At 37.8% G+C, this 19126-nt stretch overlaps 1 protein-coding gene across 2 annotated transcripts in view; it reads left to right on the top strand.

Moving 5' to 3' along the window:
- The window catches only part of creb3l1 (cAMP responsive element binding protein 3-like 1), a 72034-nt gene extending 55543 nt beyond the window's left edge, over positions 1–16491 (top strand). Inside the window, exons 9-13 of one of the 2 annotated variants that reach the window (XM_084347537.1) lie at positions 3975–4043; positions 8322–8424; positions 9222–9384; positions 11192–11360; positions 12837–16491. In XM_084347537.1, coding sequence (XP_084203663.1) covers positions 3975–4043; positions 8322–8424; positions 9222–9384; positions 11192–11360; positions 12837–12873 — 541 coding nt within the window. In that variant the 3' untranslated portion in view covers positions 12874–16491. Of the gene's footprint in view, positions 1–3974; positions 4044–8321; positions 8425–9221; positions 9397–11191; positions 11361–12836 lie in introns of both variants that reach the window. The other variant, XM_084347536.1, reaches the window with a different exon arrangement.
- Positions 16492–19126: the final 2635 nt, after the last annotated feature.

Below are 19126 nucleotides of genomic sequence, written 5' to 3'. Positions count from 1 at the left end.
ATCATAATATCACACAGTGCAACAGTGCTACCCATTGATGTGTTGAGGAATAATGGAGCTCTGTGGCACAGCCAAATAAGATATATCAGGCTTTACTTGTTAGTAAGATCAGTTCCTTGTTGGTTTTGATCTTTTTATGGGATTTGTTGACAATATTGAATAGAAAAATATAAAATAGTAGACTTATCCTTGAAGCTTGATGACTGGATGTTTCTTATCAAAATCCACCTTGGGAGATATTGTTTAGCAATCTCATAATTTACCTTCAATGTTTTTCAGTTAAGTTGTTTTTTTCTAAAATGTAACTTCTCATTGAGTCTGAAATAAATCATGGAATGGTTTTGTACTGCTAAAATAATCACTATCTGTTGGAAATGAGTGGCGGTTACATTGCAAAAAATTACTTTTACTTCCACTTCTCCAAGCAATCTAACAACGTATCTAATAATGTTGGATTTGGTCCAGAAAGCAGCCAAGTTGGCTTGCGATGTTTCCCCTGAGTTGAACCTAACCACAGGCCTTTTTATACATAATTGTGCTATTTATATGCTGGCACGGAGAAGACAGGAAAAATGCAACTGGCAAACGAAAGAATAGATATAGCTGTGTGATGCTGAAGTGAACTTGAATGCAATTTTTGTATTTAGAGTTTTTTTTCTAACTACTTTGGATCTGAGTGTGGTAACAGACAGAGCTCTGTAGGGGATTAAACTTGAGGCAGCACACCAGCAAACTCACAGGTTTTTTGGGGTCAGGTTCAAAAGTCCAGGTGAACATATAAAGCATACAGAATGTATTTCATCTTTGTTTGTCTTTTCATCATTTGTAATTCTGGCCATTCCTTGCTATGGCAGACCTCCAATAACCTGCTGAACACATGTGTCACATTCAAAGAGTCCTTTACAAGGGTGAAAGAGAGGTGAAAATGTGGACTTGCTTTTACGTTGCTATCATTGCAGAAAGTAAACTAATGCAGTCAGTTGATAAATACCAAAAGAGTGCACATGTGGTAACAAACTGTTCTCTTAATCCCATTTGCAGTATGTGTCCTCATGCAAGTTCTTTTAACCGAATCAATACTTGAGAGAAGAAAGAGGAGGTGTGTAAAAGCATATGTCCTTTGACTCTTTGTGTTTACGTTTCTTTTTGGGACAAGAGGACAGGATTATCAGAGGATCCCTCAGAAATAAAACAGCAGGACAATTCACTGAAAGGAATGTGTATGAATGAGCCATATTGAAACCCAACACAGGAGGAGGTCAGGAGGATTATAAATAAGTACAAGATTGATACAATGTTCATTGGAAAATCAAGGTCAATAGGATTAGTAGGAGATTAGTGGAAGACACAGTTGGGAGGCTAGCATTCTCATCCCTGAATTCTTTAGGCTCAAATGATCTATAGGATAACTTACATGTCACAATTTATTTTAAATATCTCAAATGTTTTAGTTAGTAAAGACACTGTGATAAAAAAAAAAAAACATGGCACCACATCTGTCAAGTAAATAAATGGTCTAGTTCTTGAAATGTGGAGCTTCTGAATAATTATTACCTTTTCCAAGGAGGTTATTTTTTCACCCGTGTCCGCTTGTTGGTTTGTTGGTTTGTAAACAAGATTACACAAAAACTATTGAAGTTATTTCCATGAAACTTGGGTGGAGAATGGGTCTTGCCAAGAATAAACCACATTAACTTTTGGTGCAGCTTTTCGCAGACGATGTTATCTTGTTGGCTCCTTCGAGCCAGGACCTTCAGCATGTCCTGGGGTGGTTTGCAGCCGAGTGTGAAGCAGTTGGGATGAGAATCAGCACCTCCAAATCTGAGGCCATGGTTCTCGACCGGTGGCTTACTCCCTCCGGGTTGGGGGAGAGTTCCTGCCTCAAGTGGAGGAGTATCTTGGGGTCTTGTTCACGAGTGAGGGAAGGATGGAGCGCGAGATTGACAGGCGGATCAGTGCAGCAGTAATGCTAATAATAACTCATTATCTTAAGAAGAATAATTGCATATTCATTACTAATCAAACAAATCCATACATTTAAAGTTGCGTAAAATTGATACATACTGGCTAGTCTTTTGTGAAATAGTCAAACCAGCTGCAAGAATCACAACCCTTGGATCTCAGTTTTATCTGTGAATCCAGAAACTTTATCATAAAATTAGCTTGATAGTTGGATGGAGAAAAAAAAGAGTGCCTGGATTAGGTCAGATTGATAAAACATTGTTACTTTGGCCCCTGTTGACTCCCATCTTTCACCTCCAAGTTCCAGTTAAGTCCAGTGCTCACAGCAGACAGCACCTGTCAGCTTCATTAAATGCCTAGAGACCCAACCAGTGCTCAAACACTTATTTACATAGGACTAATTCACACACATACCCTTTTTCCACCAACATGAAACCAATTTTGTTCCAGTTTGAGTGCCACATTTTGAATCATTCATTCATTTGGTTTGACACTTGAAGCTAGGACCAAAAAATAAAGTTATCATTGACCTGAAGTTTGAACAGAAGTGGGTGGGTCATTTTCTGCAGGTCTTTACGCATAGTGCAATGCCCTGTATTGATGACTCAACCTTTATTACAATTGTTTCAGTCACTGGTGGAAATTCAGGCTGGTGCACCAGTGTTCCATGGATCAAACGTGATTTTGCTGAAAAGGGCCCACAGTGAATCCGAGGATTCTGGGAAAGAGTTCTGAGGCCCTGTGGCCACTTTACACACCTTAACGAGTGATATTATTTAAAATAAGAGTAAATCACTGTTTTTCGGAGGCTTACAGAGAAGAGGAGTTATAAGCTGTGTCTCTCTCTCATCATGGGCAACGTGAGATTGCTGGCTAATAAGATGGAGGAGCTAACGTCGCTAGCCAGGAGTCAGAGGGAGTACTGGAGTGTAGTTTACTGTGCGTTACTGAGACATGGCTGCACCAGGACATTCTTGACAACAACGTTTCCATCGAGGGCTATGAGACTGTTATGGCCGACAGGAACCGCACCAGGAGCGGTAAGCGTAAAGGAGGGGGGCTTGCCGTTCTAGTTAGCAACAGGTGGTGCAGTCCTGCTTATATTACCGTCAAAGAGCGTATCCGATGCCCGGACATTGAACTGTTTGCCGTTGGACTCCGGCCATATTATCTGCCTTGGGAGTTTTCACATGTTGTTGTGGTGAATGTTTACATTCCTCCCTCTGCCAACCCGACGTCGGCGTGTGATGTCATCCACTCCGCCATAGCCCAGTTACAGACTCAACACCCGAGTGCATTCATTGCTATCTCGGGTGACTTCAAGCACGTCACCATGGATACAGCACTGCCCAACTTCACACAGTATGTGAGCTGTCCTACCAGAGAGGAGAGGACCCTAGACTTGCTGTATGCTAACGTGAAGGATGCATTATTATGGTTGAATGTAGATTTCTTGTAATTTTGTTCTGTTTTTGTTGTTCTTGCTTATATATAGTTTGTATTATTATTATTATTATTATTATTATTATTATTTTATTTTAATTTTTTTCTACAAATTTCTGGACTTTGAATGGGGGCAGCTGCAATGCAAGCAATTTCCCCTCGGGGATCAATTAAGTATTTCTGATTCTGATTCTGATTATCAACAATCTACAATTTGTCACCCAAGGAAGGAGTGACGAATTGTAGATAATGCAACATGAGTTATAGCTAGCAGCAAAGTGGATGAGGATGTCATGCGATATTGTGTTTCCATGCCGCAAATGGAGATATACATGGACAGTTTAAGTCAGGCTATAGTCAAAAGAGCATGTCAAATTTGAGAAAAAAGATTGCAATTTAGATTGTGGATTGTAATTGCGATTAAATAGATTGTGATATTATTTTTGGGCTGGATCATCCTCACTTAGCTCACAATGGTCTAAACCTGTCTGCATTATCAATGGAAAGAAATTGTAAAATCAAAGCTACTGACAGAAGTTTGTGTCTGTTTGTGTGTCTGTCTGTATCAGGGTCGAGAGCTACACATCAGAAAACAGCGACCTGTGGAGAAAAGTAGAAAACCTGGAGACTGCCAACAGGTGAGGCTCACATACACACACAGGGTTATTAGTGTTGTCTTGTTGTTGTGTCTCTGAACAGACTGAAGCTCTAATGCTGGGTCCCAATTCCAATATAACAGACCTAACATTCCTGTAACAGTGTTTGGACAATCATCAATAAAAGCAGCAACAAGATGTCGAAGGGTGCGGCTTGATCAGCTGAAAGATGAATTATCTGTGGTGATGTGCTGCAAACAGGAAAACTTTGACTGAGCTGCAATCATGTAGTTGTCAAAGGACAAATGTACTCAACTGTAGTTTATACATATTAGTACTTATGCTCTGTATGTAAAAATCTATGGGGTCCACAGTTTTTGTGCAGTGTGTTATGCTGAGAGAATTAAAGGAGTCTACAGAGAAATGTATTTGAGTGTAGACTAACAATATGAAACCAATCTGCTATTATCCTGGAGTCAGTGGGTGGATGGATCGGTGGGTGGGTGTGGTAAGATTGAGGAGTGAGGGTTGGGGGGGTCTGTTTCTACATCTGTCTGTCTGTGGCGGCCTCAGCCTGTTATTAAAGCTGTGACTGAACAGGAGCTTTCATCATGGAAGGCAACCCCCTCCCTTCCCACCACACAAACACTCACACACTCACACTGATGAAAATGTTACACCACCACATGGAGGAACAATGAGTTGGCACAAAGTGGCAAACATGAGTCAGCACACTCACTCAAGTCCAAAAAAGTTTTTTAAGCAATAAAATAAATTTAAGATGCTAGTTTTTAAAAAGGCCCCAAATACAATTATTAATGATCATTTCCTTCTCCATGCAATGGTTTCTCTGTCCTGCATGTCCACCTTGATTCAGACAGACCTAGGTTAGTGCTAAGGGTTTATTATTTGTACAAGTATACAACTCTAGTAAGCTAAATACGTTTTGGGTTGTGGAATAAACACAGACATTTTAGGATGTCATCTTGGGGCTTTGGGAAACACTGGTCGACATTTTTTTTGACCAAACAACTAAACAATTAATCAAGAAAATGATGAACAGATTAATCAACAATGAAGATAAACAATAGTTGCCGCTTTAGAGTTATCTTAACTCTATCTTCATGTTGCATTAAATATGGTAACACTTATTAATAATAATCATTAATAAATTGGGCCGGCGGAGCAAAAGTGCTCCTTGCCCACCCAATCTAAATTTAAGAAGACAAAATGTATCTAATGGAAAACTAGAGCAGAATATACCAGTATTATCTCTTCTAACTCATGACTGGGTGGGCAGCCTATACTGTAGCTTACCTCCAAAGTTACACACTGCCTGCCCCCTCTTCTCGTCTTGTCCAGGCAAATACACACAGCACTCAGGGGCCTCATTTATAAATGTTGCATATGCACAAAAGAGGGTGTCCCCTTTTTTCTAAGCAAAGTTTGAGATTTATAAAAAACAAACTTGACAGGAGAAGTGCGGCCCTTCATGGAAACTCTGACCCATGTTTACGCACATAAACTGGAGTAATGAGAAACAGTGGTTCCGATGGCAGAAGGATAAAACAGCAGCAACGGTTTGAATTTGATACCTTTGTGTAAAATAAATCGATAAAAGGACCTCTAATTTGTGAGGAGTTTATTTGCAAAAACAAAACAACCTTCCTGAAAACAAATAAACACAATACTTTCATGTTATGTAATTCATTCTCTTAGATAACGTGCAGAATAGGAGAAATTTTATTTCAGCCTATGTCACTGAGTGACTATAAGTTTATAGCTTCATATATTTTTTATCACCTGTTCATTGTGCAGAACTGTTGATGAGTTGATGGTCCATTCACTGTCAGTTACAATCAGGGTAATTTTTGATATTATTGTCTTTCAGCGTACAGCTGCAGACCTGCAGAGGGCATGAAGTTAATGAGTTTTATATACATACGTATACATACATACATGTTGGTGTGACGTGGATCTCAAGGAATGTGATCGGTTTGCTTGGAAGTATTGCATTTTACTTGCTTCTCCTCCGGCGCTTAGCGGCGGTGCTAATAACGGGGGGTTGTTACCTTTGCTTGTATTGTGATTATACTGTCACTCCGCTGAAGCAACTCTCTTCGCTGCCAGAGTGTCTCCGTGGGAGAGAGAGCACAGGATGGATGTCCGAAGGGCGGGCTGCACCTCAATAATGCGTAAAAAAAAATTAACGCATATTAATCATGTTCTAAGACATCCCTTGACCTCACGTCACTGTACATGTTCCCTTCACGTTCCTCACAGCAGCTTTGTAAACCTGATGAGGCAGATAACACTGCTGAGCATAGGCCTACTGAATAGAAAAGTCCCACTCCAGCCAGTGTTTCGTCATGTCTAACGGTTAACATTCTCTCTCAAACCGAGAGCTGTGGTTAATAGTCCGATGTCTTACCATTGCTACCAGACTGCTGTTTCAGCATGATTAACATCATGAGCATGGATAGCAAAAGCATGGATATTAGCACAGATACAAAAAGCATCGATATTAGCAGTGATAGCAATAGCTTTAAATATCACCTCCTAAAAATCCTTAAAATGTCCATTTATTCATTGATCATCTACCAACAAACATTTTTATATTTTTAAATGCTTACGGCAAATATTGGTATGTGCGATTAATTATGATTAATTAATCACAAAGTTTTTAAATGTTTGGATAAAACATTTTAATTGCTTGGTAGCCCTAGTTTTAATTATATTTGAGAGCTGTGTTCATCCAATGAAAAGAAATGTAATGTAACATGGGTAACATGTGTTATGTTATGTAATGTGATTATGTCATTATCAAGATGAAGGTATTTTTTATTTATTTTATGCTAGCCTAAGTCAATCTGCTTGCAAAATGGTTTTCTTTGCCACTTTTTAGCACAGGCATAGCTTGTTAGCAGTTTAACAGGCACATTAGCTCACAGACTAATAAACAACTTTACAATGCCTTTATTTTATTTTATGTTCATTTTAATGGATTAAAATAAAGACATGTTTTCTTTTGCAATCTGCATAATTTTACCTGCTCTCTCTTTTGCTATAGCAATTACTCTTGTGATATGCTGACCCCATTTATCAATGACGGTTAATATGAAGTGTTACCTAAAATATGTATTAAAAAGTCTTGACTCAAACATGGACTTAACAGATGGAACAGATATTTATTTGCGATTTATTTATGAAAATTGATGATAATTTCATCAGTGTGTGTCCAGTGCAGATAGAGGTTCACTATTTGATTAGCCTATCTTACCGCAAACACTGTAAGCAGGGGGAAAGTGCTGGAATAGCTTTCCTAAAAGTAAAAAAATAAAAAAACACACCTCACAAAAACTTAAAGCATAGTATTGGGTTAGATTGACAAAATGTTAAAATCATGTGCTGAATATTTACACAAACAACTGTGCACCCAGTCAACCAGCATGACCATGGGGAGTACATTTAAAGCAGCAATAATTTAGCAGTAAATCACTGCGGTTTCACATCAAAGTCCTGTGTGAGTGATGCTGGTCAGTATCATCCCATAGAAGTTTATTACAGCTGACAGCTGGTAGTCCAATGCTACATTCTGGTGCACGTGAGACGCCACATGGGAATGTGAAACACTAGATATACAGACTAACTGACTGATCGACCAGTTTTTTGTCTGGTTTAGTTTGTAATGTAATAAGTGAGTGACTGACTTCCCAAGGGCAGTGTGTTCAGCAGTAACTCGTTCTCTGTCTCCACTTAGTGGTTAGAGTGTGTCCTCACATCTACTGACAGCTCATACCATCAGAACCCTGCTCTCCAGATCACACTGATATACTGTATTCCAGTGGTTTTACTGGTTTGCTCTGCCCAACCCTACATTACTGTTTGCTTACTCTGGCTAATGGACGAAACAGCAGGAAATCAAGTGGACTGAGGTTTCTTTAATGTACAATCGGACTCAATATTGAGAACCATACATGGAAAGAGAAATTACATGCATGGACATTAGCAAAAGAGTATGCACTTGGTGGCAGCAGGATATGTGGGCCCAAGGATTTACCTAGCAACTTTTCCTCTTAGGCTCTGCACAAATCCTCACAGTCTAACTCCAACAAAGGCTCTAAGGCTCAGTTTAACCAACTGTTATTATTTACTTGAATTAAGACAAAATCTGTGAGAGGGCAAGTGTTGTCTTAGTGGCTCAATTCAGGAAAAGAAAAGATCCTCAACCAATGTGTTGCCTACAGTCATCCCCTGCTTTCTCTACCTGTGAAATAATGTACTCTGCCTTTCTTGCGCTTTTTCTCCATGTGTCTTTAGGTCTCTTCTACAGCAGCTCCAGAAGCTTCAATCATTGATTTCAGGGAAAGTTGTCCCCCGATCTTGTAAAATGGCCTCAACTCAAACAGGGACGTGCCTCATGGTAAATATATTTTGGTTGTTTTTTGGAAAACTCTTTATGGACATACATTTGGATATTGGTAAAAATTTTAACTTATTAATACCACCCCGAAACTTCTCCAGCTGTCTATTTGCATTAAGACAATTATCATACATTTTTGGACTGTTATTTGGCATACATTTCCATAACAGAAATGTGAACATTAGATGAAGCCAGGTTCAAAATTCTTGTTCCTTTTTGTTTACATGATAAAGTGATCTTATTATTCCATAAATTTGAAAATACTGTTGACTGTACCCTGTTTACAATACAGGTGAAAAGGGTAAAACAAAAACAAAAACCCAAATCAAAAAACTGATAGGTATCACTTCCCCAGTTGATTTCATTGATGAAATTAAGACAAATATTTCTTGTATCACAATTTATTTAAGATGTTTTATGTTAACATACGTAAATCATGCTATCATATTAAATATACGTGGTTTGGACAGAAAAGAAATCTGAACTAAAATAAACTCCTAAATGTGTATTTTTGGATGTTTTTTTTTCCACTAGTCTGAAAGAACATTTTTTCACCTGTAGTGTCTCCCCTTAAGGTCACTTTATTTACCTCTGGACAGTCTCATCATCAAATGTTACATTCAAGGGAAACACTTTTTGTCATAAATTAGTCTTGTTCCAGCTCTTTATTGAAGCCCTATGAATGAGCTCTATTCTAAAAGAATAACCCTCAGCTATAAACCATGTTGTCTCCAGGACTGTGCAGTTTTCCTTTATGATTATTTATTAATGTGAGGGTTTTGTTCCCCTCTGTGCAGATGATGGCTGTGTGTTTCGTACTAGTGTTGGGCTCCTTCTCTCCCTGCCTCTCGCCCCTCTCCCTCCTCACCGACACCTCCTCTTTGCCCTCATCCTCCGCTTCCTCTCATCCCTCCTCCTCTCCTCCTCTTCCGTCAGCGGACCACTATACCACCAGTCAGGGTAGGTCTATAGGTAGGTCTACCTATTATGCAACACGATTATAGAAATTAAGTCATACAAGTACATTCAAAACCCCATTCAAGTTTTTTAATGTGCCCTTAGACTTTGCTTCTGTGTTTCTAATACATTACCCAGAGTACCCTTCATCAACCCTGAATTAAAGTGAACATGTTGGATTCAATACTTGTAGAACAGCTGTAGCAATAGTTATAGCAATAGGAAAAGGAGAGACATCACAATTAGAAAAACAACTTGCCATGATAATAGACTGAAAAGCCCAAATCAATCCCACTGATCAAAAAGTGTTTTATTTTTATTTTGTGTTTCTTGCAAAGACAGCTTGTAGAGAGGACAAAAGTAGGCCGACTTTCATTCCTTGTTGCATTCAATTGCCCTATAACTTCACTTTCCTTAACACTTACTCTTAGGAGAGCCCTTTTGAAACTATAAGTTAGGCTGTCATCATGTTAACTAGCACTCCTTTTTGCCAAAAACCATCCTCTGAGTGGTATGGGAAAAAGTCTTCCTGACTGTAACCAGCTGAGGGAGCAATCACACTGCTGAAGAAGACAGCTGTCCATTACTATGGGTCCCACCTGAGTTCTCATAAGACCCACTTGTTTTCGATGCTTGACTCAAACTGTTGACACACAGTAGCACTGGTAATGTCTGGTTTTGGCAGTACTTGAGTGGCAGTAACACTCCAACCTCTTCACACCACCACACCGACCCCTTCGGCCTCTCTTCTGGTCCTCTGCTTTTTATATTTTACTATAGAAGGAAAGCAGAAGTACCTCAAGTGAAAAGTAAAAACAAATTTTATATGGATAATAAATACTGAATATTGACACTTGAAATGTTACTTTTTTGATACCTGTGTGTCACTGATATTGTGATAAATATCATATCATGGATTATTATCGCTATGATATCGGACTGTGAGTTTTTGGTATCGCTACATCCCTAGCGAGAACTGTTTTAAAAATCCCCATCGCTACATGAAACAATGATGACAACCTCCAAGTTATTAACCTACACGCTGAAAGTGGCCAATAACTCTAACATTAACATGTTTGCTTACAGCACAAATTTAAACAAGCTAGTAGCTAGTACCTTTTCTTTTGCTGGGATTTAGCCATTTTAATGCCAGGACTCACCTCTCCACATGCAAACCAAGTTTCCTGTGACACAATTTTGCAGGAGCATCCAGTGGTGAAGTGGAATGGTACTTCTTGTGTAAAGGTGGTAATTCTGGAAAGATGGTTTTGTCAGTAAAAGTCATAGGGCACTAAAATGATCACTGTTTATTCTTTGCATCAATGGCAAGTTTCAGTCATTTTCAAAGTACAAAATGTTGGTCAAGAGGGAATTTTATGAGACTATTGCACTAGAGATATCTATACTGCATTTCACTAAAATGGGGCCAGTAACTATAGACATATCTCACTTGTTTTATGTTTAATAAAGGGGGAAAGAATTCCCTTTAAATACATGCTCGCTAATTGCAATCCCCATAAGGGTATGGAAAAGTTACAAATTCAGAAGTTACAAGTTCTTAAAACTGGGGCTGCAACTAACAATTAACTATATCTGCCATAAACAGAGTCCAAAGTTACGTCTTCAAGTGTCTTGTTTTGTCCAACCAAACGTCCAAACTTAGAAAACTTATAAACTTAGAAAAAGACAATATTTGGACATTTCCCTTGATTAATGAGTGCGCCTTTTCCAGGAGCCCGGGAAATGAATGAATTTGAGTCATGCAGCTGAGATGACATGGGAATGAAATTAGTGTGTTTGTGTGTTGCAGTCCGTTCCCGCAGCCTGCTCTTTTACAATGAAGGAGCTCCACTGGAGGAGAGTTTAGTCACATCAGAAGGGGAGAGGCTACAGTCGGGAGGCCATTCCCACATTGAGACAGTCCGATACACAGCTGACGCACACAGCAACCAGACAACTGGGCCCAACTTTGACCGCAGGTAAAATTACACACACACACACACACACATACACACACACACACATATATATATATATATATATATATATATATATATATATATATATATATATATATATATATATATATATATATATATATGTGTGTGTGTGTGCACAGCTCTGGAAAAAAAAAAAGAGACCAATGCAAAATTACTAATAATTAAAATAATTAATTATCAGTTTCTCTGATGTTACTATTTAAAGGTATGTGTTTGAGTAAAATGAACAGTTTCAATGGGGTTCAGGTCTGGAGATTAGGCTGGCCATGACAGGGTCTTGATCTGGTGGTCCTTCATCCACACCTTGATTAGCTGTGTGGCATCGAGTTTTGTCCTGCTGGAAAAACCAATCCTCAGAGTTGGGGAACATTGTCAGAGCAGAAGGAAGCAAGTTTTCTTCCAGGGTAACCTTATATGTGGCTTGATTTATGCATCCTTTGCAAACACGAATCTGCCCGATTCCAGCCTTGCTGAAGCACCCCCAGATCATCACCGGTCCTCCACCAAATTTCACAGTGGGTGCGAGACACTGGGGCTTGCAGGCCTCTCCAGGTCTCCGTCTAACCATTCGACGACCAAGTATTTGGCAAAGCTGAAAATTGCACTCATCAGAGAAGATGACCTTACTCTAGTCCTCTATGGTCCAATCCTTATGGTCTTCTGCAAACCTCAGCCTGGTTCCTCTTTGCTTCTCATTGATGAAGGGCTTATTTCTAGCTTTACATGACTTAAGCCCTGCCCCTAGGAGCATGTTTCGAACCGTTTTCACCGTGCACTTCACCCCAGCTGCCATTTGCCATTCTTTTTGTAGGTCACTTGATGTCATCCTACAGTTGCTGAGTGACATTCGAATGAGTTGACGGTCATCCCGGTCAGTGGAGAGTCGTTTTCGCCCTCTGCTGGTCTGTAGCTTTGATGTCCTCAGTGTCTGCTGCTTGACCTTGTTCTTATGAACCGCCGTCTTAGAAATGTTAAGGATGGACGCAACCTGATGCTCACTGTATCAGTCAAGCCAGAATTGAACCCCTCTTTTCCTCACTCAAAACTTTTTTTTTCAACTCTTTTGGCATGGTCAATAGTTATTTTTTGATTCCAATTACTTTTGAGGTACTACTAGCACTGTTTTTGCCATCCAGCTGGTCCAATTGCAAGAGGATAGTGATGACCACAGCAGTGTTTTTTTTACTTTAATAGATAAGATTTGGGTACAGGTGATCACCTAATCAGTACCTCATTAAGTCGAATGAGGTGTGCTTGTGTTGGAATTCAACAGACACTGGAATGGAATGGCTGTCATACATGTAGAGATGCTGATTTCAGAAAAATTTGCAGTGGTCTCTTAATGTCTCTTAGCTTGTTCCAGAGCTGTTTATATGTATATACATATACAATTGCTGTGATCTTTTTATGTCAAAAAAACTCCTGGCATTAACTGAGTGCATCTCCTCTCCTCAGAGAATCAAAACCAGATGGAGTCTCAGAGTTTTTCTGACACAGCCTGGCCTCTCCTCCATGACTTCTCATCTCTGGCCCCTACAAAGCAAGAAGCCTCCTGATTCCTGGACTCAGCAGGCTTCATATGAACCACAGGAACAGAATCTACATCATGTCTTTTAGAGAGCTTCAAGACTTCAGACACTGCTGTCCTTCCATCCTCCATAACTGGTTTACTGCCTGTATGTAACATGGTGCTTCACTTCTCTGCTTAAACAGACTCTGCTACACTTGAGTATACTTCATTTTGAAGGGATCGCCTTATTGGAATTCCCATTTTTATGCATTCCAATATAGCTAATTAAACAATCGTGAAGAATACTTAGTTTAAATTCATGAATAGTATTTTGCAGATACATTGCATTTGAAACATAGGGGCTTAATTAAAGAACCTCTTGACAATATACAGTAACTTACAGATGGAATTTGCAGCATTTTAATAGAAATAATTTGTCACCATAAATGAGTCAGACCATTGCCATGTCAGGACAGAGTTAATACAATTATTAGCTACTTCAGGCTTTGTCCTCACTTTTTCTCCAAAAAAAAAATATTGTTGCATTGGGGAAAGCAACATCCTCTTTATGAGAAGTGTGGTTTTAATGTTGAATCACACAGAGACACCTTGCACCTTTAACAACTCATGATCATAAATACATATTTGGAGAGACATGATTGACCTAAACTGTGGGAATCTAGGTAATGTTAGCACACGGTTCGTATATTTTACAACCAAACTCTAAATGTACAGTACTACATCGTATTTCTTTTTAATTTAATAAATTGTTTTGTTTAGAAAAGGTCAGAAAACAGTTTACAAAAAAAAAAAAAAGACTGTCAGTTTCCCTGAGGCTGAGCAGGAACCAAAGAATGTCTGACATATTTGCTCAATAACTGACCTAAGTTATTAATTAGTTATCAAAATGATTTGTTTATTGAATGCGGCATGTGTTGCCTGCAGGTGCAGGTCATGCAGGTGTGAGCAAAATGTGTAAGCATATCCTTTTTAAAAGAAAGCAGTGCCTTTTAAAGTGCCTTCCACTTACAGTGGTCAGATAAGACCAATTTGGCCTTGCACGTTAAGTCCACTAATGCCACTATAAACCTGAAAAAGTAACTCGTCAACAAATTACACACTTTTTGTTTAGATCAGGGCTGGCCTGAAACCACACTTTTAACTAATCATAAACTGGATGGAGGGTCAGGATTTATCTGTCCCTCTGTTTTGCCCATGGATGGGCATAGCAGTACAAGCTTGACAAATTCACCATTGCTAAGAGCCAGCCTGGGTTTGGACTGCTCACTTAACAGTTGTGTACTGTGTCTGCAGTTAAGAGTCCCAACAAAATATGTAATGTTTTATTTTTTCCACTTTTTAAATCTGTCTCTGAGGTTAAGCTAGTTTTTCACATCCAATTTCTGACCAGAATTCTGCATCATTTTGGGGGGCAACCATATTTTTCATATCAAGGGACCTTTAAAGGGGGCCTGCCAGAGGTTGGGGAAACATGACATCTAAGTATTTTTATGGAATTAAAAATTGTATATGTAATATATTTGCAGCATCGAAAAAGAGCATATTTAATTTATGCAACCAAAAAAAACTTGTTTTTAAGATCAGTTTAATGTCTTGTTTTTATAAATAATGTTTACAAAAAAACTCAAAAATACTACTTATAATATATTCTGAGCATCAAAAAAGAGCATAATAATTTATGCAAAGAAAAAAAAAGAATTGTATGTTGTGTTTTGGCATTGAGGATGATGTGCAGTTGTACATGCTGTTTCATGAATTGTAAAACTTTGACATGATCTGTTTGTGTCTTTTAACTGTAATACAGTGTTGTTTATGTTTCACTGCTGTCGCCTGAAAACCTCAGTTTCCCTCAAACTGAAGGTTTTTCGTTTTGTTTTTTTACCCCAAAAGCCAACGAATTTATCAAAAAATTTAAAATTTAAATTTAAAAAAATATGAATACATTGACACTAATTATTAAAGGTGAAAAATGTAAGATTTTAGTGAAAACATTTTTAAAAAGTATTAAAATTATCAACAAAAAGCATATTCATATGCAAATTATCAACAACATTTTTATGTGTTGACATTATGATACCTATGTATTGGGTTGCAGAGATATCTACTGAAGTAGCTAACCAGCTAGCCAGCTCTCACAGTCCAAAGCTCTTGTGCTAGCAGTGCAAGCTAGAGTGCGGCTCGGTGCACATTGAATTCCCAGTCTTCTTGCTGTCTCATTTCTAAATTTTTGTCCAAACCCGGCCTGGCCCATCAGGTCTCCCCGGGTCTTAGCCATGCTCTAGGGTAAACACCAACACTCCCTGGGTTCTCAGAGCTCCTAGTCTGGACCACTAACTGCCACGATATTTGAACTAGCTAATTGTAGTTACAATTAGTGGTTACAAATATTGGTTAGTATATTTTAAGTCAAGTTAGTATGAATTTGACAGGTGGCCAATTCTTACATATTGCACCTTTAATGTAGATAATATTTTGTCATAAATGCATCCTATAACCTTAAACCAAGCAGTGGAGGAAACATCTCAACATCAAAATGTGCTCATGCGACAGCAGTGTAAGTTGTATTTATTCCTATTTGTAGAAAGTGTGTATATATTGATGAAGTCAATCAGGGGACTAATACATTCCAGGAAGTAAAACACCACTAGCTTTGTTATCATCACAATTTAAAGGAACACCAGGACATTTACAACAAATCAATATTTCTTCACCACATGATCATGACCATGATCATCCCTGAAACATTTGTTTTGTGTCATGATATTCCTTCAAATGAAGCTATGAAAACAGACATTTCACTGCCCAGTCCACATCCCTGAAGAAATAATCAAACACAGAATTTGATCCCCCAAAACATCACCATGAACACAGATTTTCTTACTCATCTCTTTATCTATTTCATTTTGTGTCCCTCATGCTAAGCGAACACAAAAACATCATGTATGTGACTGCAGCCCATTGCACAGACATCCTGTCATTCTCACCTTTAACAGTCCTAATGCACCGATGTACATAAATAATGACACATGGTGTGCAGTTGTTGTAAATAAGGGCCTTGTTTTTGTATTGTGACATAGTCCAAGGTTTTAACCTGTGGAATTCATGTGGAAAAGGAAAATGGGAGAAAATCAGTCGATATTTTGGGAAAGGAAGATGGAAAGTGGGAGAGATTTTAAAAAAAGAGGGTGACTTTTTTCACTTGTAATGAAACCTTGACAACACAGCAGCTGCACACAGTTTGAGTAGTTGTAAAAGACCAGGAGGTGCTTGATTATTCTAACCTCTTTATGAATGTTTGGAGAATGTTTGAGAGAGAATAATAAAGCACCTTCCAGGGAGTTACTTGAAATGTGTTTTGGTAAAATGTTGTCTTGGTTTGTTGTATAGCATCTTGCATGTTTACTCCATATATAACTATGTTATCTTAGTGTAGTTTGTAGAGTAGAAACCAGCAAAATATAAAAAAACTGCATCAGCAACACTGTGTCTGTGCAATTTCTTGATTTAAATGTGGCCTTTATGTCAAGCATTGGTTGGTTCTGGTCCCAGTCTTAAAGGTCCCATATTGTAGGAAGTACGATTTCCAATCTACTCCACTGTGCAAAAAGACGCTTATTTTGCTGAGCGATGCTCAAAAATTTGACCGAAATTGAATTACAGAACAAGTGAAACCATTCCAGGGTCTATCTATCTATCTATCTATCTATCTATCTATCTATCTATCTATCTATCTATCTAATGTTGATACAACTTTGATACGATTACACAGCGTAATTTGTGGGCCTTGTTCTGGAGTGTTTGTGTGCATGTGTGTTTGAGTGAGACAGGGAGCACATGTACGCATACAGAAGGGGGAGGGGCAATGACTAATTGGGAGTGAAAGACACTTGTTAAAGATATATCTATCTCTATGTAGATCTAGAGATATATAGATTTATCTATCTATCTATCTATCTATCTATCTATCTATCTCAAAGTCTGAGTTTTTTAATTGTTTTTTGATTGAATGCCTGAAATAAGGTCTGTGGTTAACACAGGCTCAACATATTTACAAATGTTTTTCTACAACATAAAATACATCATTAAATTTCCCACAATTTCATCATAAAGCACATACGTGTCTTAAAAAACGACGGTTGTAAACAAGTGGCTAAATGAGACTACAGAAGTTGTCACACACATTAAACATCATCGACCACGGAGACTCATCTACTCACTAGTCCATTTTTACAGGCTGACTTCAGTTACAAACTATTCTAACTTGCAGATTTATCAGAGAACGTCTTTAGTATGATTGTAGTTGGATTAATATTATGGCAAACATGGTTTCAGTTGTTCTTTAATTTTCAGTCAAAACTCACTTAATTTTGAGTGTTTCTAAGGGAGAGAAGCGTCTTTTTGCATTGTGAAAATGATTTAGCTGTATGTCACTGAAAAAAGCGTTTTCAAGTAAGTTTCCTACCCAGGAATGGTTGAAGTTGGATAAATATTATGGCAAACATGGTTTCACTTGTTCATTAATTCATTTTCGGTCAAAACTCGCATATTGCAAATTAAAACTTTTCTCAGTGAAATAAGCGTCTTTTTGCACTGTGATGTAGATTAAGGTGTATTTCACTGAAAAAAGGGTTTTCAAGGAAGTTTCATTCCCAGGAATGATTGAAGTTGGATAAATATTATGGCAAACATGGTTTCACTTGTTCATTAATTCATTTTCGGTCAAAACTCGCATATTGCAAATTAAAACTTTTCTCAGTGAAATAAGCGTCTTTTTGCACTGTGATGTAGATTAAGGTGTATTTCACTGAAAAAAGGGTTTTCAAGGAAGTTTCATTCCCAGGAATGATTGAAGTTGGATAAATATTATGGCAAACATGGTTTCAGTTGTTCTTTAATTTTCAGTCAAAACTCACTTAATTTTGAGTGTTTCTAAGGGAGAGAAGCGTCTTTTTGCATTGTGAAAATGATTTAGCTGTATTTCACTGAAAAAAGCGTTTTCAAGTAAGTTTCCTACCCAGGAATGGTTGAAGTTGGATAAATATTATGGCAAACATGGTTTCACTTGTTCATTAATTCATTTTCGGTCAAAACTCGCATATTGCAAATTAAAACTTTTCTCAGTGAAATAAGCGTCTTTTTGCACTGTGATGTAGATTAAGGTGTATTTCACTGAAAAAAGGGTTTTCAAGGAAGTTTCATTCCCAGGAATGATTGAAGTTGGATAAATATTATGGCAAACATGGCTTCACTTGTTCATTAATTCATTTTCGGTCAAAACTCGCATATTGCAAATTAAAACTTTTCTCAGTGAAATAAGTGTCTTTTTGCACTGTGATGTAGATTAAGGTATATTTCACTGAAAAAAGGGTTTTCAAGGAAGTTTCATTCCCAGGAATGATTGAAGTTGGATAAATATTATGGCAAACATGGTTTCACTTATCTGATAAAAAATCGCTCATGGCAATTTTGATAGGGAGAGAAGCGTCGTGAAAGTAGTGAAGTAGATTAAGCTGTATTTCACTGAAAAAAGGTTTTTCAAGGAAATTTCGAGGATAAATATGGCAAAACCATGTTTGCTATAATATTTATCCAATTTCAACCATTCCTGTGTAGGAAATTTCCTTGAAAAAACTTTTTTCAGTGAAATACAGTTTACTCTACTTCACAGTGCAAAAAGATACTTTTCTCACTTAGAAACATTCAAAACTGCCATAAACGAGTTTTGACAAAAATGAATTAAAGAACAAGTGAAACCATGTTTGCCATAATATTAATCCAACTTCAACCATTCCTGGGTAGGAAACTTACTTGAAAAATCTTTTTTCCGGGAAATCAGAATCAGAATCAGAATTCCTTTATTTGTCCCGCAAATGGGGAAATTTCTTAGTCACAGCAGCCAAAGGACAGTATCACACTTAAACAATAATAAAAAGTAAAAAATAAACAATATAATAAGAGATAAGAAATAGAATTTAACTTGTATATACATAGTATCTACAATATGAACTTGGTATTTACAATATGTCATAGTATTTATAATATGGACAGTGTAAGTATAAACAGTTTGGTATTTTTTATTTACAAACAATAAATAATAAATATGGGTATAAAAAATTGTCCAATTTGTGCAAACCAGAAAGTGTGTGGATATGTGCAGAGTTTTGTATTGCACAGTGCACAGTGAGGTCTACTTGGAGCAGTGCTGGTTGTATCA

Source organism: Pagrus pagrus (assembly GCF_965226575.1).
Source record: "Pagrus pagrus genome assembly, chromosome: 24".
NCBI classification, from domain to species: domain Eukaryota; kingdom Metazoa; phylum Chordata; class Actinopteri; order Spariformes; family Sparidae; genus Pagrus; species Pagrus pagrus.
The sequence above is the reverse complement of the archived record's forward strand: the minus strand, read 5'-3'. Positions and strand labels throughout refer to the sequence as shown.